General features: G+C 47.4%; 1 protein-coding gene across 10 annotated transcripts in view; it reads right to left on the minus strand.

Moving 5' to 3' along the window:
* Positions 1-27,738, minus strand: part of epb41b (erythrocyte membrane protein band 4.1b) — a 46,144-nt gene that overhangs the window by 9,039 nt on the left and 9,367 nt on the right. For 2 of the 10 annotated variants that reach the window (XM_049025054.1, XM_049025057.1), the window contains 26 exons: positions 18,673-19,025; positions 17,847-18,119; positions 17,636-17,740; positions 16,765-16,807; positions 16,544-16,619; positions 15,348-15,566; positions 15,178-15,265; positions 14,565-14,717; positions 14,354-14,451; positions 13,909-14,081; positions 13,777-13,833; positions 12,463-12,615; positions 12,036-12,110; positions 11,447-11,530; positions 11,012-11,164; positions 10,612-10,764; positions 8,885-9,037; positions 8,453-8,527; positions 7,929-8,189; positions 7,597-7,749; positions 7,111-7,185; positions 6,642-6,829; positions 5,850-5,912; positions 5,683-5,724; positions 3,883-3,945; positions 2,529-2,705 (listed from right to left, as the gene is read on the minus strand). In XM_049025054.1, coding sequence (XP_048881011.1) covers positions 2,529-2,705; positions 3,883-3,945; positions 5,683-5,724; positions 5,850-5,912; positions 6,642-6,829; positions 7,111-7,185; positions 7,597-7,749; positions 7,929-8,189; positions 8,453-8,527; positions 8,885-9,037; positions 10,612-10,764; positions 11,012-11,164; positions 11,447-11,530; positions 12,036-12,110; positions 12,463-12,615; positions 13,777-13,833; positions 13,909-14,081; positions 14,354-14,451; positions 14,565-14,717; positions 15,178-15,265; positions 15,348-15,566; positions 16,544-16,619; positions 16,765-16,807; positions 17,636-17,740; positions 17,847-18,119; positions 18,673-19,017 — 3,498 coding nt within the window. In that variant the 5' untranslated portion in view covers positions 19,018-19,025. Of the gene's footprint in view, positions 1-2,528; positions 2,706-3,882; positions 3,946-5,682; positions 5,725-5,849; positions 5,913-6,641; positions 6,830-7,110; positions 7,186-7,596; positions 7,750-7,928; positions 8,190-8,452; positions 8,528-8,884; positions 9,038-10,611; positions 10,765-11,011; positions 11,165-11,446; positions 11,531-12,035; positions 12,111-12,462; positions 12,616-13,776; positions 13,834-13,908; positions 14,082-14,353; positions 14,452-14,564; positions 14,718-15,177; positions 15,266-15,347; positions 15,567-16,543; positions 16,620-16,764; positions 16,808-17,635; positions 17,741-17,846; positions 18,120-18,672; positions 19,026-20,120; positions 20,222-21,604; positions 21,698-27,158; positions 27,492-27,738 lie in introns of those variants that run through there. The other 8 variants (XM_049025055.1, XM_049025052.1, XM_049025051.1 and 5 more) reach the window with 8 other exon arrangements.

Here is a 27,738-nt window from a genome sequence, read left to right on the forward strand (position 1 = left end):
CTTTAATTGTTCAAGTGTGCCAAATGAAAATATAACAACTGATTACTAATTACAATATTATTATGGGGGGGGGGGGGGGGGGGGGGGGTAAAGATATTTAGAAACATCTGTATTTATTCCCTTCCTACCACCTACATTATTAAGCAACGTCGGGAAAATGAGAACAGGCAGTGTATTTGGGTTAAGGTTTAATTTAAAATTTAAAAAAAAGAATGTAAGCAATTTGATTAACGACTAAATTAAGTCCAATTAAGAGCTTAGCTGAACTACAAACCACCAAACCCAGTGTACTCCAGGGCCAAGACTTGGACTGTTGTTCTAGCTGACAATACAAAATCTTTAATACAATAAAAATGCAGTATAAACTTTCTGTCTCTGGGTTCCACAGCCTGCTTCAGCCTGCCCTGAGAAGGTCAGCAAGGTCAGCAGGATGGCGGCTGTCGTTCCCGGTCAGGTCATCATCAGATGGAGATGCTGGCTGAATGCTCAGATATAAACCAGAACACTGAAAGCTGGAGCCGTTTATGCCGTATAAAACACGTTAAGAAATGTAACATTATTATTATTTTTCTATTATTGAAGATATGATTCCACAATGTAGGAACATGCACCTTGCCTCGTTTACATCTAGAAAAGTCGGATGACAAGATACTGGGGTAACTTTCTATGTTAATACTGACAGTTTCTCATACACATTAGATATTAAGACAGAAGAACGATGAAGTCTAACTACGTGACGCCCAATTCTGCCAGCAGCCTGTCATGGGCCATTAAAACCTCAGTGGAGACTAACAGCAGCTCGCTCTGGCTGGCCAGGCCTGGATCTCCCCGCTGTGTCGAAGTGAGCACCAACGCCGTGGGTCACAGCAAGTCAAGGTTCATCCTACCAAGAACCTCAATGTTCACTATAACAGCACCTGTACTGCTTTGTCCTCCCCTGTCTGTTTAAAGGCCCAGAAGCCTGGCTGAGATGTTCACTCCCTCCCTAGTGCACTTGGCAGTTTCCGTGAAGGAGGTCGTGCCCCTGAGGAGTGTTAAGCCTTTGCTCCTTAGTCTGCTGGTATTTGGGGTTCGGATAGAGTGCAACCGTCTCCCTGATCAAGAAAGGAAAAACTGCGTGCGTAGCTGGTTCAGGCGGATGAAGTGGCTGGGCTCAGCCTGCACTCGAGGGGGCGAATCTTTGAACACCCCCAAGCTGGGAGATGCTGGGGAGGATGGGGGGGGTGGGGGAGGAGTTTGATGATATTGAAGGGATGGATAGGACTTTAAAAAAAAATATGTATGTAAAAAAAAACAAAAAGGAGAGAAGCAAAAGATTAGAGAATCAAGGAAGTGAGACGGGAGAGAGATGGTACAACAAAGACAAGGCCCCGTGAGGGGGGGGGGGGGGGGGGTTGGGGTGAGAGAACATGAGGAGAGAGAGGGTCAGTACGTTCTTTGTCTGGCGGGGAATGCTGTTCTTCGTTATTCTTCATCAAGCTGTTCTTTTGTTTAGATAAACAAACAAATAAGAATCAAAAACTGGTTTATTGCAGTCATGCAGCTGCGCTCCGGTGGCGACGCAGGCCATGCGATGCATGGCAAGCACAAGGCGGGGGCCAAAAGCGGGCATTCCAGGAGCCAGTGGGAGGTACGTGGGCGAGGGTACTGGGCGTGTGAGCCGTCACTCAAAGAAAAACAAGCCTTTCTGTCACGTCACAGTGATGACACCGGCCACATGCATGCATGCACGTCACTAAATGCGCACCGACATGCAAACCGCAGTCTGCAAGCCAGTAAACATGACAGAGGACTATGGGAGCTCAAACCAAAGAACACTGCAGGGAAAACTGTAATTACTCTGAGAACAAGAATAATTACCAGGATTTAGTTCAGCTTGACCAACATCAGCTGACAATCATGGGACCCTGAATAAACCATCTAACACAATAGTTGGAGGCCACTTCTGCATCAGGATCAGAGGGGTAGCTGAGAATTCCCAGTCCTGCTCACTTTCTTCGAGACAGGACCATGCGGCCACTGTGACGAGCTGAATAACAAGCAAGCTCCATACCGGTAGTACTGTGATGAACCCAAATATGAGCCGTTCAAAACCATTTGTGGTGTAACAGCACCACCCATTGAGAGACCGTGTAACTGCAATTCCAATTGTTTCGCTCTAATGCTTGCTTTATGAGCATAACAACAGTGTGTGCAGAGTTTCTCCAAAGGGACTTCAGGACAGCTGACAAAATGTCCCCCAAGTGCAGAAGCATGCCTGAGTGTTATGGGATCACACACGCGCACTTGGAAATGGAGACCCCACATTCAGCATGCAGTGAGCAGTGAACTTCAAACCAGACCGGTATGACTATGGCACGAAGAGAGAGGCGAGACCTTACATGTATAAACGCATTAACTACGACAGCTTTGCCTCAGTGCGACTGGAAGCTACGATCATGGCGTGAAGGGCAGCAGCTCAGCAGGGGCGTGTGGGGCGTGGCCTGTGGGCGTGGCCTGTGGGCGTGGCACGAGGACGGTGCACTCACAACGTCGCCCGGCTGCAGCTGCCCGTTGATGCTGACTGAGCGGAAGGGTGAGTGCGTGGACAGCCGCTTGTCCCACTCGCTGGGCTGCGGTTCAGGCATGGCCTCCATGAAGCTGCGCTTCAGCTCGCTGATACTGGCGTGGTGTCGCATAATCACCTCCTGGGTTCTGTCCAAGTCCTGCCACGGAGGAGGAGGAGGAGGAGGAGGAGGAGAAAAAGAATTGAACTTCGTCATTGCAGAAATGACAAGCGGTTTGGCATCCAATCCGAAAGTGTCAGAAACTGTTGTACGATATATGTGCGACACATCAACAGAAAAACGAACATCTGTCTAAATGTGCACGATTACGGCGGATCGCAAAGCGCCGAAAAGAGGAAGATGAGGTCGGCAGAATGCAATTTATAATGAGGAGGAGAGCATCTTCAGAGATTCTCTTCTCCTTGAGGATCTTCTGAAGTGGGAGCAGCCTTTACGTTCCACTCATCCCATTACGGCACCATTGTCGTCCCACCGTGCGCCTAATCTCACACTAACCTCACCAGTACACAGTCCTTCCAGCAGTTTTACCATCCCTGCTCCCTTAAATACTACCAGACAGACACTGTTGTGACGCTGAACTTCTTACAGTAGGTATGCAAGATCGTTTCAGGAACAGAAATGGAATAATTGTTCGGAATTGCAGTTCCATGCCATGCCACTAGAGGGAAGCCTCTGTTGGACTTCCATCACTTAGCTCGGGGCTTGCGACAATACTTGGAGGCGAATTCAGTTAAATCAGGGAGCTGAAGAAAAATTAACAAGAAAGGATAATTATATAAAACTATGTATGGTGGGCTAATATCAGTAACATGTTTTATAAGACGATCGAGTTTGATCTAGGGAATTTAGAGCTACAAGTCAGGATATTTATACAGTTAGATTTTACTGTTCCATCTGCATTAATCTTAATAAAGAGTCTTTACGTTATGAATTACTTATGGCCTGTGAAGTCTTAATCGAAACCCCTAACCTAGGTTGCTTGTTGTGTAGTTAGCTGGTAGCTTGCACCCCCTACTGGTCCCGACATCGCTCTCAGAGCTGGGAGCTGGTTTATAAACTGGCTTTTGGGAAATCTCCCACTGACAATGACAACATTGTGGAAGTAGTCATAACACAGAAGGAAGGAGACGCTGACTGGTGTCATACTGCCTTCAGCTGGGTGTCTCGGGAGATGCGCAGTGGCATGAGAAGGCCCACCTGTCCAGAAGGTGTGCGTGGGAAGCAGAGAGGCACTCTGAGATGGGCTATGAAGGCGGCGGCAGAACGGCAAGGCAGCGAGGACGGGGAAGGTGACGGACAGCAGAGGGAAACAAACCTCCAGCATCAGATTGCTGTGTCGGATGTAGATCGTCTCCCCCTCCACTCTCTTCACTCTTTTCTGGGGTGGGGGAAGAGGGGGAAAAAATGAACTGAATTTGTCACCTTCTGGCACATAGCAAACTCTGCTAATGCAGACAGAGATGGTGAGGGGGTGGGACAGAAATCCAATACAGGAGGGATGGTGAGGGTCTGGAGAGTGGGGGGGGGGGGGGGGGGGAGACGTGCGAGAGACACTGCATGGGACCGAGAGACAGTATTCCGCTTCCTGAGAATGACCCCAGTGAGACGGGATATTCCTGTCCTACCCCAAAAAAAGTGGCTTCCCTGGGAGTGAAACCAAGAAAAAGGGTTTTACCTCAGCATTAGCGTGGATTTTGTTTTCTTCATGGTGGAGTGTAGCTGAACTTAGATAAGCTATAACAGAGCCTAAGTGACCCGTTTCGATCGTAACTCCGTTTTGATAAAACGTGCAGTTACTGCGTTTTGCCTTTGTGGGGCGCTGTGCTTCTGTGGCAAAACGTCGACGGCCCTGAGCTTTCTGGGGGCCGGATCCTGGGCCGGTCGCCAACGCACTGTAGTCGTTTCTACAGCCTCAGCCTGATAATGTCAATCCTCCAAATAGGCATGAATGGATAGAAACTGCTGTTGTGTATTATTTCGATTGACATTGTTTCATATTGAAGTGATGGCCTTAATTTAATGTAAAAGAAAGGTGAATTGATATACAGAAATGCGATTCAGTTTAGTTACTAAAACTTTAGTTCACCTTCCTTTAGCAAAATTTTATTTAGCAATTTGGGATAATTTTATAGAAACTGCCAGTAGGTGGCCCTGTCAGTAATATTCTACGTAAACAAAATAGAAGTGAAGAAGAAAAGTTCTGGAGGTTGATGTGCGTAAGATAAGGGGCGAGAGACATTTGTGGTTAATGTCATTAACTTTGATATTAATGCTGATAAAGTATTGAAAACCAGCAACCGGTTCCGTCATATTTAATACCAAGAAGGTGTGACAGTGTTACTGATAATTACAATGAAGTTCAGTAACACTAAGTGATGCCGAAAGCACTTCTCTGCACTGAAGCGCTCTTTAAAAAAAACCATCTGCTTCATTAGAAGCGAGTTCAGGCAGCTGGGTTGGATTTCGGGTTTGGGGGGGGGGGGGGGGGGCAGCGAAAATGCGTCGCATTCACAGACGGCCAAGGAGCTCTTTTGACAAATGAGATGGTGAATCATCAGACACTAAATCTGGACAGTGTCACGAGGAGAATCTATGACCCAAGCACATTTAAAGCACATCGCTGGCTGAATCCACCCTCTTCAGCGCTGTATTTTACTATGAGGGATAATGCAGCCATTCTGCTTTGAGGTAGCGCTTGTAGAGCATGCTGGAAATAATGCTGCGTGGGGAACTTGCGATATGTTGTACTAACAGCAGTAAGAGCGCATGCTTTGCTGTAACAGCGAAGATGAGAATATGCAGTAAGTGACAAAGCCGAGTTACAATTAGTCTCTGATCACTTCGTTTCAATTTCATACTACTTCAAAATGTCCTGCAATTAGGTTCTGAACTTGTGGCAGAATTAACATCACATGGCACATTCCGTGACATCACTTCCTGTTACATCACAAACACTTCCTCCTAACAATCTCAGACGCAGCTAGTCAAAAACAGGCCACTGTCTCTTGAAACAATATGGATGGAAAGACAGAATGCATGCAGCGATGGCTACAGTGATGCATGAGGGGGAATGGTGACTACCATAGACACTGGGGGGGGGGGGGGGGCACCTAACCTTCCGCATCTGCACGTGCTCCGTGTCGGCCCGGGGTGACTGCTAGCTCCCCCAGGGAAGAGAAAGGCAGTCATGTTAGCATATGTCGCTAACAGCACCTAGTACTGCTTGAACAACCACTGAACCTGAACCTGACAAGCATGCAGTCAGGCTGGTGCTGGACAAACCTGCAGCCCTGCCTCGCCGTTAGTGTCTGTCACCCCCCGGACTGCTCTCTGCTCCCTCTGTGTCTATAGCGGCACAAAGACAGCATCACCTGCCTACTTGGGAGGGTTTCAATCCTCAAACACGGCTGAGTTCTAAGACCTTTAGAAGCCTGTGGGTATCTGGGCTGCACCACAAGTACAGGACCGTGCAAAAGTCCAAAGCAGTCAAAGAAAATGTGTAAAGCTGACACAATAAAAACCAACATAGATTTCTGTTGTTCCCCAAAAAGTTACTGATACTGTGTTGGACTGTAAGATAAACACCTCTTTGGTTCCCAAACTGTTCCTTGGGGCCACCCCAACATTTCTAAGTATTTGTAAAATTTCACCACCAGCTCGGTTAATCAATTAAATTTAAATTAGCTACATAACCCAAGGAGGTATTGATTATGCAAAAGAGGTAGGGTGGTGGTCAAATCAAAAACACATGGGTGTATCTGATGATTGCTGCAAATACCAGACTGACTTTAGAAGAGATGTGACATGACTAGGCTCACAGACATAATTTTGGAAGAGTTTTTCATTGTACTGTACATATAGACTGATGACTACGACTTTGATAAGACTGCCCCCCCCTTTACTCCATTGCTTAGCAATGTGAGCAAGTCAATCCCTGCAGGACCCGCCACTGGAGCACATGTGGTGACCGGTCCCACATCCTCCCCCCACCTGTGCACGTGACCATGGCACAGAACCAAACCAGCAGATGTTTCATGGGTCACGTTCTCAGCTCCTCAGTGCTCTTAGCAGTACCTTAACTTCTGGCACGGGTTCCACCGCCGGTGGCAGCGGCTTCACCTCCACCTTCCTCGGCTCCGGTTTGACCGGCACGCCGATGGTCGCGGCAGCAGATATGGTGGAGGTGGGCGCTCCTGGGGTTGCGGGTGGGATCACGGGGGCACTGATTGGACGGCCAGATTTCTCTGGGGTGGCGACCGCGGCTGTGAATGAACCACAAGCAAGGATTGACAGTCAGGTAAGGACAGTCAGGGCGGCCAAGATGGTCCATCAAGCCAGGTCTACCGAGCCTCAGTATAACAGCAACACAGTGGAAGCATGATTGTGATTTCCTAACAGTAAGCACACACACCCGATCCTGCTGTCAACAATCATCGGCACAGCTTTCACACAATATGCTCAAGAACTTTCCATGGTTGTTCAGGAACACACTGCCAGAAAGCAGACCACTTCAGAGTGAAAGACTGGCAGTACCACACGCTACCTTTTGGAAGTGGGGGCAGTATTGGTTCAAGATGGGCACGGTCCAGCAGTACGAACCAGTCATCCTGCCACCTCACTAGAAAACACGCAGGAACACATCAGGGCAGCGCTGAAGGTCTGCTGAAGGCAGCATCTCCTCGGCGTGGGGCTGCAGGTCACATGACCTCCATCCCATCAGCAAGTGCTGATCAAAGCAGTTTTGTATACAGCGAGTCTTACTTTCCTCATGAAACACACGATACACTGAGCAGTTCTTCTCTAAAGGGTGACGGAAAAGAGCGACGATAACGTAGCAAACGTAGGATGGTTAAAAAGTTAAGTTAGGACCATCAGATGGGAGAATCTGAGGGAAAAACCTGTGACTTGAGGGACTGCGGTTTATGAGCTTAAAGCAAACTCCTGGTACGTGCTGACTCTAAGCACCATCATTGGAAGTGGCTTCCAGGGGTGGGCGACTAGCTGAAAGCAGCTGGTGGGACCTGAGTACCTGAGAAGTCTGAGGGTCGTAGTGCTGCACCTTGGCTCAACAACACAAACCATTCATCGGTCCACGGGTGTGGCTGGTGTGAGCTGGACTCCGTGACCAGCTGGGTGGGGGTCTGTGTGGGTGGGGCAAGCGGAATGGGCTCGGATGGAGGGGCTGCGCGAGCAAACACATCATGGGGAACATCAGCCATTTAGACATGGTCTTATACATAATCTTTGAATACTTCCAAAAGCTTCTTTTCAAACTTCTGTTGCGTTTTCTGTGAAAATGTGTGACAATTGGCATAAGCGGTCAAGGAGAGAAGCCACATGTACCAGTTCAGTCATAAATACCTTCCGCTTTGACCGTAAATTCTGAGGGAGCTCTATCCATGAGGATAAACCAATCGTCTCTCTGTTCTCTCCGTGCCGACTGAAGTCCTTCCAGAAACCTTTCAAACCGCTGGAGATCGCCATCCACTATCTCCACGTCCTGTAGCTGTGTTATCTCCTCCACTGTCGGTACCCTCTCCGGAGCCAGCGGTTTTGTACGTTCCTCTACACTCGTAGAAGGACTCGCCTTTGGATATTCCGGAACATGCTGGGTTGGCGTGACTGATGCAAACAAACAAACAGCTCTGACTCAAGCCGAGGTCAAGAAGCCTCTCAGTGTAACGGCAACGCTGTGGAAGCGAGAATGCAGTTGTCTAAAATATGCACAAACACCAGGTCCAGCTGTCCATGACCATTTGCCGAGCGTTGGTACAATATACTGGAATACTTTAAAAAAAAAAAAAGCAAATAAACCATTTGGAAAAAAAAAATGTCAGATGACTGACTACTTTAGAGTGAAAAGCAGCAGCAGTACCACACTCTACCTTTTGGAAGTGGGGGCAGTATTGGCTCAGGACGGGGAGGGTCCAGGAGAGCAAACCAGTCATCCTGCCACATCGCTAGAAAACACGCAGGAACACATCAGAGCAGCCCTGAAGGTCTGCTGAAGGCAGCGTCTCCCGGTGAGTCTTACTTTCCTCATGAAACACACGATACATTGAGCAGTTCTTCTCTAAAGGGTGACGGGAAGGAGCGTCGATAACGTAGCAAACGTAGGATGGTTAAAGAGTTAAGTTAGGACCATCAGATGGGAGAATCTGAGGGAAAAACCTGCGACTTGAGGGACTGCGGTTTATGAGCTTAGAGCAAACTCCAGGTACTTCACAAAAACCAGATTCTGGCTCTAAGCACCATTCATTGGAAGTGGCTTCCAGGGGTGGGCGACTAGCTGAAAGCAGCTGGTGGGACCTGAGTACCTGAGAAGTCTGAGGGTCGTAGTGCTGCACCTTGGCTCAACAACACAAACCATTCATCGGTCCACGGGTGTGGCTGGTGTGAGCTGGACTCCGTGACCAGCTGGGTGGGGGTCTGTGTGGGTGGGGCAAGCGGAATGGGCTCGGATGGAGGAGCTGTGCGAGCAAACACATCATGGGGAACATCAGCCTTGGAGACAATACAACTTCAACAGCTTCAAATAGTAGTTGGAGGATGGAGTCATCTTATAGGGTCCAGCCTTGTAAACCATTAGCGTGCCATGGCAACCATCTGTACGTCAACAAAGCGAGCAGAAAAGCTCTTCTTGTGAGTTGCTGGTAGTCCTGATCCATCAGATTTGCACAAGCAGACTGGTTTAGTTATGGATGCTATTCAGTGCACTTCACTTGCAGGTGGTGAGTCAGCTCGAGAAGCAAGGGACATTATGGTTATGTTTTAGTGGGGTGTGGGAAGCCAAGCTTTGCAAAGAGCAATCCTGCTGTAGCTCTTCTGGATTTGCTTCAACTACCACTGTGAAAGCAAATTGACCTTTGACAGCTACTCCATTATGTTGCAGACATTCATATTATACATAACCCAAGTTGTCCATCTTGTCTGCATCGATGGCCACTGTGCGACAAAGAATTTGATCATCTATATCGTCCATGATTTCAACGATTCCTTCAGCTCCTTATCACACAAAACACACAGCGTGTAACGTGAAGCCATCCTTGGTTTTTACTTCATCCATCCATCCATTTTCCAAACTGCTTATCCTACTGGGTCGCGGGGGGTCCGGAGCCTATCCCGGAAGCAATGGGCACGAGGCAGGGAACAACCCAGGATGGGGGGCCAGCCCATCGCAGGGCACACTCACACACCAGTCACTCACACATGCATTCCTACGGGCAATTTAGTAACTCCAATTAGCCTCAACATGTTTTTGGACCGTGGGGGGAAACCGGAGTACCCGGAGGAAACCCCACGACGACATGGAGAGAACATGCAAACTCCACACACATGTGACCCAGGCGGAGACTCAAACTCGGGGTTTTTACTTCATGTTTACTTGAAATTCCAGCTGTTTATAAGAATGTTTAAGCTCATCGCCTACCAAAGAGCTGCCAGTTCATGCTCATTGGCTACCAAAGAGATGACAGTTCATGCTCATTGGCTACCAAAGAGATGACAGTTCATGCTCATTGGCTACCAAAGAGATGACAGTTCATGCTCATTGGCTACCAAAGAGTTGCCAGTTCATGCTCATTGGCTACCAAAATAACTAACACTTTAGGCTCATTAGTCTCTGGAAACAGGAGGCAGGTTTCCCTGCCTGAAAAACAGAAAGGGCATTTCTCCTTTGTTAGTTTCTCAAGAGACCGGCCCACATGAAGGTAATCTGACAGACTACTGAGGAATTAATTTCCCTGACCCTACCATTCCACTCTTCTGGCTCCTCACGTCTACAGCATCTGATAAAATCATAACGTGTCTATATGAGGATATTAATAACTTCTTTGGAATGGTGACACTGCCAAAAAAAAGAATCCCTAAGGAATATGGTGGCAAATCAACGTTCAGAAGAGTCATCCAAAATTCACGTTGATGAAAGCGAATAGGTCTTCAAGGAGTTTCCGCAAAGTGTGGAGCCTGCCTGGATTATTTGTAGGTTAGGGTTTAGTTTATTAGGAGCAGACAAAGCTGACACTGCAGTGAGGGGAGTAGATACCTTGCACTGACGGATAAGTCGGCCTTCCTTCCTCTTCCAGTTTTGTCGTCTCCTCTACAATGTTTACCTTCTGATGTATTTTCTGCTCTGTTGTTTCCACGACCAGCCAAGAACTTACAGCTGAATACTCTGGAGTGCTTCCCATCAGCTTAACTGACAAGCAGAATTAACCATCTTCTTAGAATCCCAAGACTGATTTACACCATGCCTGAGCTCACACTGTGGACACAGCACATAGACTACGGTCCTCTTGCGAATGTAATCAATTAGCTTGTAGAAATGTATCGCTGGGCTCTACACAGATACCACTTCACACTGGAAGTTGGCAAAGGACATGGTGGCTATTAGTTGTTCGCAAAGCAGGAGATTATAAAGCTTGGGCAGGATTAGGAGACCATACCTGAAGGTGTAATTATGGGTTCTGTGGGGGTGCGGTGTACCACCACAAACCCATCAGCTTCTTCTTTCTCCAGGAATTGCATGCTGTTGATCAGTGCGTTTACCTGCCGTTTCAGTCCTGATTCCTCAACCTGCACCTCTGCCTGGAGGGTGACTGTGACAGGAGAAACCAAGCCATCAACGAAAGACTGCGCTTGTGTCCCACTCGACTCATGGTTGGGTTACATCGCAAACCCAAGCTGAAATTAATTAGACTTCCAGGACAGAGGCAACACCCGTTCTCCACTATCCATCAGGGCCAAAAGCTCATTTCATACAAAGTTTTGCAAATAAAAAAACTCTCCCCTCCAAAATTCAAACCACAGTAGATAGATTTTATAGATTTTTCTTGAGTTTCCTCAACAGTCTTGTGAGAGTCTATCTCTTGCAAACTCACGCTGTGAGCCGTCTGCCTCGCTCTCCATCAGGGATCGCTGCAAGGTGTCCATCCCAGACCTCAGAGAGCTGGAGTCACGTTCAGCTGGAGATGTTGCAAAGACCGTAAAACTACAGTGCTGGAGAAGTGCGGAGTATCTACGTTTTCACATGCATGCAATGGGCAAGAAGCAGAACGCAGGGATGTAAAAGGAAAAAAAATTTCGAACGAGCCAAGCATGTATCCACTTAGAGCACTGCTGATTTGACACCAACGGGTGGAGCCACTAATTCATCATTTGTATCTGACTGGACCACTATTCATCTTTAAGTAGGCTTGGATTTAAAGAGCAGCTGGCGAAGCTTGTGGGACAGGGTGGGTCCCGGCACATTTCTGAATATGGCCACATTTGAGACTTACCTGTGAATTGGCACAGAGTACTAGAACATTACAGTGGCAGTAGAACGGATGCAGGACGGTGCTGGTGAGCATTGGCGGCTGAAGACGGTCACGCGTGTTAAATGCACAAACCATGCAACTGCCCATAGGTACAGCTGGTGTCTGCCGGACAGAGTGATCAGCGAAAAGCAGCAGCAGGACCAAACGCTACCTTTTGGAAGGGGGGGCAGTATTGACTCAGGACGGGGAGGGTCCAGCATTGCAAACCAGTCATCCTGCCACATCGCTAGAAAACATATAGGAAGACATCAGGGCAGCCCTGAAGGTCTGCTGCAGGCAGTCACATGACCTCCATCCCATCACCAAGTGATGACCAGAACAGCTTTGCATGTGGGGTCTTTCATTCCTCAGGAAACACATAAAAAATTAAGTTTTCCTCTAATGATGATGACGTAAGACCAAGAGGGTTAAAGAGTTAAGGAGCACCATGTGAAAGATTTTGAGGGAAAGACCTTGAGGGACTGTGGATTATGCGATTAAAGCAAACTCCTGGTACGTGCTGACTCTAGGCACCATTCATTGGAAGTGGCTTCCAGGGGTGGGCAACTAGCTGAAAGCAGCTGGTGGGACCTGAGTACCTGAGAAGTCTGAGGGTCGTAGTGCTGCACCTTGGCTCAACAACGCAAACCATTCATCGGTCCACGGGTGTGGCTGGTGTGAGCTGGACTCCGTGACCAGCTGGGTGGGGGTCTGTGAGGGTGGGGCAAGCGGAATGGGCTCGGAGGGAGGGGCTGTGCGAGCAAACACATCGTGGGGAACATCAGCCATTTAGACATGGTCTTCTATAGAAACAATACAGCAACAATACCACGGCTGGCTTGCACACTACAATGGCAGTTGGAGGATGGAGCTAATTTGCATTAGCTTTGCCATGGCAACCATGTGCAAGTCAACCAAACAAGCAGAAAAGCTATTCTTGTGAGTTGCTGGTGGCCCTGATAGATAGGATCCATCAGAGTTTTACAAGCAGGTCGGTTATTCATGTGTGCTATTTAGTGCATTTTACTGGCAATCGGTTAGAGGTGTTAGGGACTAAAGGCGATGAAATATAGCAGAGAGACGATCATCCTCTCTCTCTACAGCTGGCCAGGCTGATTAGCCCAGCGCAATGTTCACAGTGACCAAACGGACAGGAGTCTGCAGTAAGTCAGAGCTCATTAAGGGGTTTGTTATATAGGTTACTGTCCAGAGAAGGTCATCTTTAAAAGGACACATGAGGCAAAATGGCATCTCCTCTGAACTCAACATTTTTTTTCTGCAATGGCGTCACAAATTAATGCCTTTCCTTGGCATTTAAGGAGGCCTCCAGACAACTGTGCTCCACTGGAGGTCTTAAACAGACAACAACATGGGCATGGACAAAGTGGTACTCAGGAAGGGCTTAAAAATACAAAAAAAAGCTAACAAACGTAAAAGGAATTAACTAAAGGGTTTCTAAAAAGCTGGGACACTGAGGATGCTAATATTAGCATGGGAAACAGCAGAGCCATGCTAAGCGAAGACTGGTGTGGAGACATCAGAGATGGTCCACAAGTAGGCAGCGGTCCACTGAAGGGTTGTTGCCCAGTAGATGCCCATGAACTACGGTCTTACTCTGAGCAGAGCATGGACCAAGCAGCTGGATACACCAGATGTGAGAGGATGTACAAGAGATCATCTCCTGTCGGGTGCCTTCTTGACAGCAGAAGCAGGTGTGCTTGGTTAGAACTTCCTTGTAAGTTAGTATACCAGCAGAAGAGTGGCCAACAAGGGGAAGTGAATTAATGAAAGCGGGGGGGGGGGGTGTCAACTTCAGGGCGCAAACAAGCCGTCTGAAATGTCACTTGGAAGAACCACACGGAAGAATGTTGAGCTGTAGTTCAAGATGCTGAAGGACACAAGGCACCAGTTACCTTCTGGCTCATCTTGTGCAAGCTGCAGTGATGTACCCTGCTCAGACTCAATTTCCTCTGAAAAGGTAGGGTGAAGTTAAGAAGGGAACTCAGGGGTTAACGAAACACACACACACAGACACACACACACACCTCCATCTAGGCTCCGCGACACCCTCTTGCTAGCTGATCGCTGGAATTGGGGGGCGGGTCTGTTGATCAAGGAGCTGGCTTGACGCGTCTGAACCTGGGTGCGGCCACTGTAGCGGAACTTCGATCCCAGTGCCAGGAACTTCCTAGGTGTGGTGGCCTCCACTGAGGTCAGCCTGCAGGACAGGAATGGTGTGATGGACGTCCCACCCAAGGAAGCATAACAAATGTCATGATGTACAGATATCAGTGACCAGTTATCGCTGAACTAAAAACTAGCCATCCTGCATTATGGGGACAAAACACAAGGCTGGTAGATTAACGATGCTGGTAGATTAAAAAGACACAGGTACACAGAGTAACACACACCAACAATAGTTGGGAGAGACAGACAGACAGGGGGAGAGAGAGAGACAGACATAGACAGACAGAGATAATGCCCTCCCACCTGAAGAAGGTGTGGTGCTCCACACACACCTTCCAGAGCTTCTTCGAGGCTCTGTAGTTGGGCAGCTTAAATCCAATCATGCTCTCGTACTGTTCTTGCTGTGGTGCAAAGAGAGAAGAAAGAATTTCACCAAAAAGAAAAATTACAGTGTCAGGTAAACAGATTAAATTCGAGATGGTTCTGTAAGTGGATTCCGGAGCAGGTGGTTTACCTCTGATGCGCGGACCTTGATGAAGAAACTACTGCGCTTGTAGGAGATCTTCAAGACCTTGGGCCAGGGGAAGCGGTTGATGCGCAGCTTGTCCTTGTAGACCATGAGGCCACTGGAGCACACACCTAACATGATGTCCACCCCTTCCAGGTCCTGCCCAGATATGTGTGATACCTGACACACCTTTACACTTTTCATATATGCATACGAGGGCAGCTACAGGTTAAACCTCTATGGCAAACCATCTATCCTGGTGAAACCAATTCTCCCCAGTTAATGCCAGAGCATTAGACTTGGAAAAAGACTTAAAGCTGAGCTCTGCAATAGCATCATACCACCACCAGGAGGCATGCTGTATGTTCCAATGAAGCTAATGTGTTTCTTATTCTTCAAAAAACCCAGTTTAACCTAATGCCACAAAGCAAAGTGTAATTTCGGTGAATGTGGTACTGCTCAAGACAAAGTGTTTGGTTAAAATTTTCCATCATCGTTTGAGATTTTAGGGAAAGAAAAACTACTACAAAAATAGTTAATCTGCTTGGCAACAGGCCAAAGTTAATATGATGTATGGTTGAAATTGCCTAAAAAAGACTTAATATGCAAAAGCAGCTACCTTGGCTTGGTGAAGGTCCACTCCATACATGGAGAGCTTCTTGGCATTCTCCAGGAACATCATGTCCGCCTGGGCCGGACTCATGGACCTACAAAGGAGGACAGTGCCACCAAGGTCTCCATCTGGGCAGCTTTGTACTCACGGAAGATCTCCGTACTCCAAGGCCTCACCTGTAGCTACGGTGCAGCTCCGTGATCTTCTCCTCCAGGTCCCTGCTCTGGCCGGGGGCCAGGCGTAGCTGGCTGACGTAGTCTGCGCCATGGAGGTCCGGGTCGTGCTCTCCCAGCTCTGATTGGACGGCGTAGGAGCCCAGAAGGGCCAGCGTGGCAAAGGAGCACGGAAGACTACCACTCAGGATGTCCTTACGCAGCTGCAGGCAGAGCTGGTACCTGGTGCCACACAAGGAAACCAGATGCTGGTAAGTGGGACGGATGGCACCGTAAACCAAAGCGTCGCGCTCTGGGAAAACTCTATGCACGAGTATGACCCGTGACCTCATGGCAGCACAACATACATAATGCCACGCAGAGTAACTGAAGCTCATACACTGCGCTTTCAAAACAGGTCCCCAAAGCAGGATCCGGGGCTTAACCTACAGTACCGTGCAAAAGTCAAAGAAAATGAGGTTTAAATGTCAGCTAAACCATTTCTAAACCTCTCCTAAAGCCACCTCAGTATTTGCCACAACCATCCAAATGCATCAATATATTTTTCGTCTAGCCATCCAACTAGATATCGGTAACTTTTTGGAGAAAAGAAGACAGTCTTATTAGTTTTTATCGTGTTACTGTTAAATAGCTTATACTCCAATGTTATCATTTGTGAGCAAACATACAGTTACTACCGAGATAAGTAGCTTTAAGCCTCCTACAGACTGCGATTTCAGTAATTATATATGTTTATTGCAAGTCAAACTGTGTGACAAGGATCTAATAATGTTGGGTACGACATCAAGTTTGATGAATGTAAACGGTACAGATGGTGTACAGTTCTAACATCTACTAAATCATACGCTACGACACGCAAGTATAGAAGAATAAAACGTCTTGGTTGGTTAGCAGACGTAGGTCATTCCAGGAGTCACATGTTGAGATGGTCATACTAAATTTCTGAGAGTGTCAGAAATTTGTCCCAGCCAATCTTCAGTCATAAAACTGAGACAATATTCATCTTTAAACTTTTCTCACTGTATGATGCAGGATCGCCGTTTTGGAGCCATGACCAAAACCATCGCCACGATTCTTTCACATTGGCTTGTCTGGGACAGCCAAAAAAATCACAGTGTATACACGCCTTTAAGCATCTTCTTTGACGGCCTGAGATTTTTTGCACGGTGCTATAGGTTACGCCTGGGGAAGCCGTTTACCTGGTGATGTCTTCTGTCAGCTGAGCCGGATCTGGTGGGTAGAACTTCACATTGAAAGTGAAGTCGTAGCTGGATCCTGGGACATGAATTGATTTAGCAAGTTTGAGCAAAACGTCGAGGGGACAGGATACAAGTGCAGAGCTGCAGGATCTGCTGTTTCTGCAAATGACTGCATATGAAAGCAAAATGCCATCTGGACTCTTAATGATGACTTTGTTCACCTTGCACCTGCTTGCGAATCTCCTTGGTGAAGTCTAGCCAGGTCTGCAGAGTTCAGAGAGAGAGAAAGAGAAAGAGAGAGAGTTCAGAGAGAGAGAGAGAGAGAGAGAGAGAAACAACTTTGTTAAACACGGCAAACAAAGGCTGTTGGACCTGCTGAACTCCAACTAAAAGCTTCTCAAAGTACTGGAGTTACGAACGACTTGTGAGCACGCAGCTGAGAACAACTGTGACATTTCAGGTATTTATGACTGAATACCACCACAGGGACAGCAGGGCAAAAACACCCGAGTCAGAGCAGAGCCAGGGCAGGGACAGCAGGGCAAAAACACCCGAGTCAGAGCAGAGCTAGGGCAGGGACAGCAGGGCAAAAACACCCGAGTCAGAGCAGAGCTAGGGCAGGGACAGCAGGGCAAAAACACCCGAGTCAGAGCAGAGCCAGGGTATTTTTTAACACCCACTACAAAGCCTGCTATGTGATATCTTGTTACTGAATCAGGCAGAGAAAGCTTAGTTGTGTCATCTCCACCCAAAGCAAAGACTCAGTAGTTCACTAATAAAGCCAGGGGCCTGTGAAGCAGGACAAGCTGAACATAACACCTAGTCCTGCTCACATCCTCCCTCAGCGCACCAACGCCCAGGCCCCAGTGCCTCTGGCTAGGCCTGTCCTCACCTGCATGCTTCCAGACCACATCAGCGCCCTCTAATACAGGCCACAATCAGTAAAACCTGACCCAAGGTGACACTTGAACTAATCTGATTATTTAGTACCTCTCGTTCAACCCACAGTCACCAGATCAGCCCAAGGACGGACCGATGGTGACTGTTCTTCTTACACCAGACCAACTCTGGCAGTGCCCAGGCTCCACCCACCTTCAGGGTGGCCGTCTCCCAGGTGGCCAGGCCAAAGTAGTCCCTCTCCAGCAGGTTGAGGTGCTCGCACACCTTGGTCAACAGCTCCTGGCCTTTGGCATGTTTCTGTAAAGAAGAGGGGCACTCATTTGGGGAGCAGAACATGCAGAAACACCGGACCGCACCGGGCGGCCTGCAAGGTGCGTGCAAGGCCTGCGCTGCGGCCTCTTACATCCAGGTCGCACTCATACAGAGTGTCGTCCAGCAGTGTGACTCGGCAGTGCATGCTGCGGGGCTGCCGAGGGGCTCTGGGGGCCTTGGGCCCTTCGGGGGCCTCAGTCTCTCTTGGGGCCTTCACTTCTTCTTGGACCGCGAGCTCCTGCCCGCCCGGCTCCTGCTCTCTCCCGCTTGGCTTCAGCCCTTTTCTCGCGTCTTCTCTGCCTTCCTCCTGCTCTTCCTCCTCCTCCTTGTGTGAGCAGGCGTCCCTCCTGTCCTCCTGGGCAGGCTGTGCATGAGTGACAAACAGAAAGCGGACACCCCTGTAAAGGCCGAGCCTCTGTCACGTGATCGGAGTGAGGTGGGGGGGGGGGATGCTGGCAAATGATGATGTCCTAAGCTACTTTCTGTTCTGTATCCACAGCACTGATCCAGATCAGGAAGACGGACGTAGTGCTGATGCCGGGATTCTGACTGCTCCCCTCTCAGCTGTTTTTGTTTTATTTATTTATAATTTTTTTTTTTCTTTCCAATCCAATCATGCTCAGGAGGTATCGTTCATGAGGCACAATTAGAATGACAACTTGCTCAGGTCGGTGCAAAGACAATGAGAGAGGGGGTGGGACCAGTGAGGGGGTGTGGCCAGAGAGATGAGGTGGGACCAGTGAGGGGGTGTGGCCAGATGGAAAGAGGGAGGGGAGGCCAGAGAGTGGGGGTGGGGCTAAAGAGAGGGGTGGGGCTAAATATAGAAGAGGTGGGGCCAAAGGAATGGGGTGTGGCTAGTTAGAAAGAGAGTCGGAAGGCCAGAGAGAGAGAGAAAGGTGGGACTAAAGAGAGCAAACCTGGGTCTCTGCGCTGCTGAGCGAGTGTAGGTCAAGGGCGGTGTCAATCACTGCACGCAGCTCAGGCTCTGGGTCCGCGATGGGGGCCTTGGAGGGGTCCTCTGGGACCGGCCTTCCCTCTAGCTCTCGCTCAGGCTCCCTCTCTTGCTCAGTGTACTGAGAGCGACGCTTCAGGAAGGAGGAAAGGAGCCGTGGGAGGCCACGACTGGATTTGGGGGCCGGGTCCTCGGGGGGGGCACGAGGCTCCTGTGGGCGGGGACCCTTCTGCCCCTGCTGGTCGGCGTCAGTCTGATCGGCCTGCTGCTGGCTCTCCGCTTCACCCGTGACGCTCACTTCTGTGGTCATGGCAGCAGCTGCAGGAAGTGACATCACAGCGGAGTCAGACCGAGCAGGGACGCTTCTCCAGATGATCATCATCCGAATTGGCTGGGGGCCTGATATTCCGACTTCCAATTAACTCCACTGACAAATTTGAATGACAAATTTGTACAACAGATTTGGGCCACAGAGTCACACATGGACTCATACCGGAGAAAACGAGGCAGTCTGGGTCAGGGTACACAAGCTTCTTAACATCCACACACGACCTCAGGAGGAGGGATGTGTCTGAGCAGGTCTAAAGCTGCTTTAACCGAAAAGGTAGGCTTATTTGTGGTATCACAGTCACTCATGGAGTCAGTCATGTAGCATTTTACATAGCAGACCCTTTGATCTGAAGCAACACACAACTGAGAAGGCAGGGCCAGACAGTCCCAGAAGCAATTAGAGGACAACAGCCTTGCTCAGGGACCCAAGGGTGACATCACTGTGTGACTCGGGGATTTGAACCAGCGACCTTCCGATCACAGGCAGCCCAACCTGCTGAACCACGTTCTGCTGACATCAACTGTAGTGAGGCAGAGTCACTGGCATTCAAGCACAGCCCAAGTGGGAAACCAGAGCTATTTCGCCTCTTATGTGCCCCGTCACTGGCAGCCACTGACGGGACACAGACTTGCTGGGATGGTTTTTACCTTGACGGGGTCATGGGGGGACACTAGAGAACGCTCAAAGCTGAGGCAGGGGGGTAAATACCGCAGGTCTGCTATACAGGCTTCTGCCAAATCAATATTGTATGACGTCGTGCAGAATTTACAGCCCTGTGCCCACTTAACTAAAGTGCACCGCAGTCAATACTGAATGCCCATGATTGGGGGGGGGGGGGGGGGGGGGTTAATCTCCTCCATTGGAGTAAACTACAGCGTTGGTGGAGAACCTTCCCCGGGTCTTAACATTGCCTGCAGCACAGTGCCAACACCCATAAGATGAAGGACTTCCACAAACCATCACCACTCATTTTATACCTCCGTTTCCTCCCTGTGCATTAACAGGGCCGTCTCTCTGCAAGCTGCGAGACTTCCTGGTTAATCATTGGTCACATTTTATTCCTACTCTGTCATTTTCATTACCTCAGAGCCGAGGTGCAGCCGTGTTACAAATCCTCCCCAGGATGGATGGCAAAGTCACGCGCATTTCAGCCAATCCCTCACAGCCGCATAGGTGTAGTTACCTGTTAGCCAGTTAAAATACATGTCACAGAGAAAGCCTGTGGCCATTTTAACTTTGTAAAGACTGTTCCACATACGGTGCCAAGCTGTCCTTATGGTACCAAACGTAAAACAATAAAAAAAAGTGAATAAACCAGCAAAATCTGGGTGGTGTCACAAGCCACCTGCTGTGTGGAAATGTGCGAAAAATGAAATCAGTGTTTCTTCCAGCCGGGAAACACTCATGCAGAGCGTGACTGCGAGATTAATAGGCTGGACCGCAGCAGACTCTCTCTCACTCACACACACACACACACACACACACACACACACACACACACACACACACACACACACACACACACACACACACACACACACACACACACACACACACACGTTTGTATTCATATCTTTGTGGGGACTCTCCATTCATTTCTATGGGGGAAAACACTAATCCCAACAATGATGACCTTAACCCCTACCCAGCCCTAACCTTAACCATAAATAACCGATCAAAATACAAAAGACTTTTGGCGTTTTTAGTTTTTTTCATTGTAGTCACAGATTTTTATAAAATTGGGTTTCCCCTTTTTCCAAAAAAATGGTCCCCAAATCAAAGGAAAAGGTTTTTATTACATTGTGGGGACATCCACATACAGTATAATCCCATTATACTGGACTCACTTATAACGGAATATCGTCTATAATGGAGGAGGCAACAGCAACTCTGGATATAATGGACTGTTTCGCCAGGTCCCTTGAAGTCCGATTGTACTGTATATGACAGTCAGTCAGTCAGTCCATTCCAAAACACCACTTGGCCCAAATGGACAGCAGGTAGAAGCACCAGACCTGCTCAGCACCACCAGAGTGGCCTTTTCTAGACAGGAACCCCACACATGCATCCAAAGACCAGAAGCAGCCCAAACACAGAATCTGTTTCCCAGTACGGGACTCCCTGCATTTCCTAGCTGAATCCCAGCTTGCCTGCTGGAGATTAGTAATTCAGAGGATCAACATGCAAAGCCTTCATGGGTCGGTAGTCCCGGCTCTAATGGGACCGGAGACCATCTAAAACACCTCAGGTCTGCAAGCAAAGCCTCCAAGCAACACAGTCGGCCCTGAAGGCAGTCAAATAAACGTCTGGACGGCCAACATGGCAGAAGTACAAGCTAAGCAAGCAGCTAGGATTCTGCTAAGCAAAGAGCATTCAAAAAGGAGCAGCTGGGGGTGTTAATTGGAGAGGGGGCTGTCAGCACAGGGCTGAGGGCATCGCGGGGGGGGGGGGGTACTTTTATACAAGCACCTGGACATTAGTTAAGGAACAAACAGCTCTTTGCAGGTTACCTTGGCCTGTCCTACATCTACGCTGATTTAATGGGTCAGAACTACACTGTGCCCACCTTCTTAGAAGCATTATAAAGGGGTGGTGTGTGGCTCGACGGATTAGGCCTCTGTGGCTGCCACCAGATGGTTTCTGGTTCAAATCCCCTCCTCTGAAAGACAATCACATGTCTGCCAGGCCCTTAAGCAATGTCCTCAAGCCCCAAAATACTCCAGGGGTAAATGGCCTGGTCCTGCTCTCAACACCCAACCTTCAATCTTATACATTATATAAAAGGCTGTGCGATACGACCAAAATCTCATATCCTCATACGTCATCTAGTCACCCCAATAATAAAAATACATAGCAAGGCTGCACCTTTTGTTTATGCAGTTTTTCCCTACAGATCAGCTGCAGCAGGAATTGGACAAAAAAAATCACAAACAAAAAGAAAGGAAAAAGTACATGGTTGTGGATAGTGATGTAGCAGATTTTTAATAGACCCAAGGAGGCCTGGGTGGGAAAATATTTTCTGAAATAGTTTTGAGTTCCATCACAATACTGTCCCATTACTAAAAATAACTACTATGTCTGTTTAAAGTACAAAAGACAGAATTAATGGATGGATAAACCTAAATGATATAGACAGGTCCAGCTAATGCTAAAAAGAATGATTAAAGCAGTTTTTTTTTTTTTTACAGCCCGTGCAGCGTCACATTTGTACAGAAGCCCTAAGAGATCAGGGTGTGAAAATATTTTTTTAAGTACTTTTGCATTCCCATGCAATACTGTCAAGTTTCAGGCAGATACCAGGGGGACAGGAGGGGCCTGGATGCCCAGGCAGATTCCTGCCTGCACTCCAGCAGCTACACAGGACAAACATTCACAGACCATCTACCCATGATGAGAGACCTGCGTTAGGATTCTTTTAGCTAAACAATTAGTGTTGGCTCCAGCAGCACATTTTCAAGTGTCACATTTTAAGTGTCAGTGAACTAGCAAAATAGGTTACTGCATAAAAATACCACAAGCTGGAAATAAACACAGTTAATATGAGCAAAGATTGCTGTCTAACGCTCACATTTATATATACACTCACAGAAACATACACCCACCTTTAAATGCATAATTGCGCAATTTGTCACTTTCTGGCTGATGGTTTTGCATGCCAGGCGCTGCATGATCACAGACCAGAGAGCTTTACCCTTAAAAATACTCCTCTGGGATTAACGGTAAAATTTGCATTATAATATGCAAAACAGCACAAAAAAATATAGCCACATCATATTTTTTGTTGCATTTTCGTGTTAAGAGTGCAGGTGTAGCTTTGAGCAGAAAAATATCCAGGGTTTCCTTTTTAAACACATTAGGTAATAAAATCATTGGAATACAAAGGTCATTAACTGTAACCGGTAGATGTTTCCTTGAAGGATCCCATTTTCCCGGCTACCAGGGGCCAGGAGGAGCCTGGATACCCAGGCAGACACCGGGGGCCAGGAGGGGCCTGGATACCCAGAATTTCGAGCAACACCCCCTGCCTACTACCAGCTAGCTGCTTTTTGATGGCTCAAACCTTTATGCAAGGATTTCTTAAAGGATTGGAGATTAAACCAATCTGAAGAACACAATGATGGGTAAAAACAGGGCAAAGGGAAGGACAAGAACCACACAGCAGTAAAATCTATTGCTCCTTCCCAGCTTGCAGCCCTGGTTCAGCCTGACGTACCAGACACCAAAACCAAGTAAAGCAAACAAACCAAAGTGTTTCCCCTCGGGTGGCTGCGGGGGGCCTGAGGCATGTGGCCAGATGGTGATGATGAGGATCCTGGTCAGCAACAGTAGATGTCATACCTGACATTCTTGACGTGGTTTCTGTTTATTGTCTAATATTTATAGTAACAATCCATTCATGTGTAATTTATGTCTCTTCAGCGACGGCAAACCTATAACTTCTTTTGGGATTAATAAAGAATCCATCCATCCATCATTCAATCCTGCTAGACTGCAGATATTACATGATTAACTGTCCCATCCGTAACAGGAAAGGACAGAATGACAACATACATCAGAGCACAGCAAGCATTTCTTTCTATTTGTGACAAGCCGGAGAAAATAATCAGTTATGACCCTTCACACAGTTGAATGCATATTAAAGGTAGGTGAGAGCAGCAAACACATTTTCACCAGTGCTCTCTGTCAGGCTGGCCGTCAACAGACTGTGCCTGTGATCAGAAGGTTGCTGGTTCAAATCCCAGAGTCGACAGACAGGTCTGATAGAGCCCTTGAGCAAAGCCCTTAACCTCAACTGCACCAGGAACTGAACCCGCTTCCAAAAAAGTGTTGCTTTGGATAAAAGTGGCTGCTAAATAAATAAAAATGTAAATTGTATAACATTCCAAAGAAGAATACTACACAACACATGAAAATATCCCAGTATAAGAACATTCAAAAAAGGGAAAAAAAATGCATAAAAAGGACAAAAAAAATTAAAAAATCAACACATACACGCAAGGTACAAAACACCATATAGCAGGGAAACTTTAAAATTTTAGGAACTAAATATATTGAACCTTTAATGCATGTAATACGGGGGACCCAAGATATTAAATTGGTTTCAGACAGCTACTGCTAATCATTTTTAAAATAAGGAGCAGTAGCAGAACATGCTCAAAGAACATCAGCACAGAATTGCTTCATTATAACTAAATGTTCTGTACTTTAGAACTTGGAGACCCACGCACGCATGCATAATGAATAAGCTGAACTCCAAAAACCTCCATTTTGAAGAAAGAAACAGAATGTGAATAAAGCAAAGTCCAACAAACACCACCCACATTTCTGAGCTTCACAAGCATAGGCCCAAACTGACCAATAGACACCAGGCTAATGAGGGTGTGCTCCAATCAGAGGCTGCTCTTTAGCTTCCCATCTGCCTGTGACACACCCACCTGGAGTCCGCTCTACCATTACAGTAAAATCCCGTTATAGTGGACTCGCTTATAACGGAATACAAAACTCTTTTTGAACAGGGAGCAAGGAGATGTGTTGGCAGTGTATGAAGGATGTGCTGATCATCAATGCTACAGTGCTAAAGACCCAGCAAGATAGAAGAACAGAGTGCCTCCTACCACCTTTGGGTTACAAGTAGGCTTGGGCTGTATTACAGTAATACGATATACCGCGGTATTTTTAAATTCTGGCAAAAAAATTAGCCCAGCATAGTCGCCATTTGGTAAAAAAAATATATCTTGGGGGATCGGCTCCCTCTAGCCCCAACTCCAAAATAGTGTCACTTTTGAAAATGCAGTGAAAATATCGCATACGTAGAATGTTTGGATGGTATGATGACATGAAAAATCAAATTCCACCCAAGCCTGGTTACAAGGCTACATGCTTAACCATTATCTGTCAGCTACCGGCAGAGGAGCATACAAAGCATCTCTCATATTCACAAAGCAGCAAAACAGCAAACTGATATGTGCTTCGTACTGCAAAACAGCAGGGGACTCGCAGTGTGAGCAAGCAATCGCGCAGAGCTAGCTGACACCTCATAGGGGGTCTCGCATCGGGATGCAAACGTTGGTTTTTCAGAAACGTCTACTAGGTTACAGTGGCACAGATAAACACTGGAATCGTGTTCATTTTCTCCCGTCCAAGTGCAGTGTGTGGCTCAGGGGGTTCGGGTGCTATGCCTACGATTGGGAGGTTGCTGGCTGAAATCCCCTGGTCGGCAGAGTTATTTCATTGTTGGGCCCCTGACGAAGCCCTCAACCCCCATCTGCTCCAGGAATCATTTCACCCTGCTTTCAAAAATCTATGTCGTCTTGGATAAAGCGCATCTGATAAGTGAAATAAAACCCACAAACACAGCAGAGAATTAATACAGAAATAAAACAGATGTAAAAGAAATCTGCTTAAACTGTATTTATAAAGTAAAGCTCTAATAAAATACCTACAATCTTCTCTGAAAAAATGAGAGAGTGGTTTTCAAGAAAACCACACAAACACCAGTGACTGACTGGAAGTAGTGCAGCGGCATTTGTTCCAGCACTGAGAGGACACTGACATTTCTGGACAAGGCTGGGCAGGGCAGCACGGGGAGCAGACCGCGGGGGTCCCCAGGGCCGGGGACATCAGCTGGGCCTTCGCACCCGTGACGGCACAGATGCTCCCCGAGAGGAACAGGGCAACGACATAAGCAAGGAGGAGTGGCAGAGCGAGAGACAATTTCATCTGCTGTCACAGGGGAGGAACCATCAATTCAGACCCTCCAAAAGCACAATGTGCCTCTAAGATTCGGGGAAAGTTTAGTGTCCAAATGTCCAGCTTCAGATGACACTTAGACAAGGCTTAGACAACTTAGTAAATTTTGGCATACTAACCTAAAACCGCTGGGTTTTACTTATTCATTCCTCACCCTGTAAAAATGCATCCAGCGAGATACAAGGCAGTTCAATGCCAAGTGACACTTTGCTTTCTGCTGTACCAGCACCTCCCCACCGGCTCCCCAGAGCCTTGCGGTGTGGCAGTCATGGTGGACACGCCCTTGCCTCCCCAGAGAAGAAGACAGATGGGAGGAGGGGGTCGCTGTCCCCTAAAGCCAATGACAGGACAACACAGAACACACCAAGTCTCACACTGATGGTTTCTTATGAAATTTTACTGGAGGCCCGAAACTCCTCAATGGTCGGAGGAAAAGAGTGTGAATATTAGTGTACTAAAGCTGTTACAAGGGACTGACACGAAGGCAATTTCAGGAGAGCTAATATCGTGCCTGCAAACAAAATAAAAACTGTTCAGGTCGAATGCAGTAAAACATTTAAAGGTAGTATTTATAACGTTTTAACCGAAAACTAAAGAGCTTGCCTCAGAACACACGGCGTATTAGCAAATACCTTTTACTTGACCGCAGGGAAAAGACGTAAAAACAGCGCAGAGTACAATGTAAACCCGGTAAAGTGACATGAAAGGATACGCGACAATGGCGCGCTTTTCCGTTTCCAGCCACCTTGGTTCACACCATAATAGCAGCCGATCAAGCCGGACAAAAGGAGACTCCGGGGTCGCAAACGTCGGGTGCGGACCTTTCAGGAAGATGCGCCTCCGTGTATTAATAAGTTAATACACGACTGACATGAACTCCAAAATATACGGGAGGAAGAATTATCTAGATAAAATATGACTCGAACAAAACTAAACGCTGTCCCTTTATGACTGGATATGTTGATTAACCAAACCGAGTTAAAGACCGCCTAAGTTACACGGTCAATAGATCAATGACTGTTTTACTTTAGTGATTATACTAAACGTATTCGCGATCATACACCTTACTGCGGTTTTATAAAGTCCGGGGCAACACGTTCATGCGAAGAGTCACACCGTGACAATGTAAGCGAGAACCATGGAGTGTGGATAAGTGTCTTACAGTTATCACACAAATCTCCCCCCCTAACCGACTGATGTTTATCCGTTATTATATATATACACACGTTTGTTTTTAAACTTTTTCCTTTATTCTGCTTCTCGGACATTTAAAGATGTACGTAAATATGGCGCCGCAGGTGAGGAGGGAAAAAACAAACACAAATTTCCTTGCATCACCGCACACGCCGCTGTAGAGTACAATGGCTTACCTTTCTTTTAAAATATCAATGGTAGAAGATAAATCCTCTGAAATGTGCGAATGACACCCCGAACACAGACTTAGGGACACGTGTGTTTTCCCCTTTAAACTAGAGTGTAAAGATAGTAGTAAGAAGGCGGGATGATGGGTGTAACGGAGGGACTTTGTTTTAAAAGATGACCAATGGGAATCGAGGGCTCACGAGTTCTATCCAATCAAGACGAAGCGCCATAACCAGATTTAAACGCTGCACTCTATCGCTGTTCTATGCAAGCTGTCGGAAGGGATTAGAGACTATTTAGATCGCAAACCTTAATTTGTACACACTTTTCTCGCACAGTCGGAGTCTACCTATGTGTATGGTGTAACATATATACACACGCTCACATTTTACTAATCTGCTGCTTTATAATATTTTTCTTCTGGAACAAATATTAAGTTAAAAACTATGCACATTATTTACAGAGAAATAGGTCAGCTTTCAGATGCAGGATCTCACACAATTAGGAAAGAACGATCACAATCATTACAGAATAATAAATAATAAATCAGGCGTCAACACCATGGCGAATTTTGACAGGCAATTTGAA

The sequence above is a fragment of the Brienomyrus brachyistius genome, chromosome 9, assembly GCF_023856365.1.
Source record: "Brienomyrus brachyistius isolate T26 chromosome 9, BBRACH_0.4, whole genome shotgun sequence".
In the NCBI taxonomy this organism is placed as follows: domain Eukaryota; kingdom Metazoa; phylum Chordata; class Actinopteri; order Osteoglossiformes; family Mormyridae; genus Brienomyrus; species Brienomyrus brachyistius.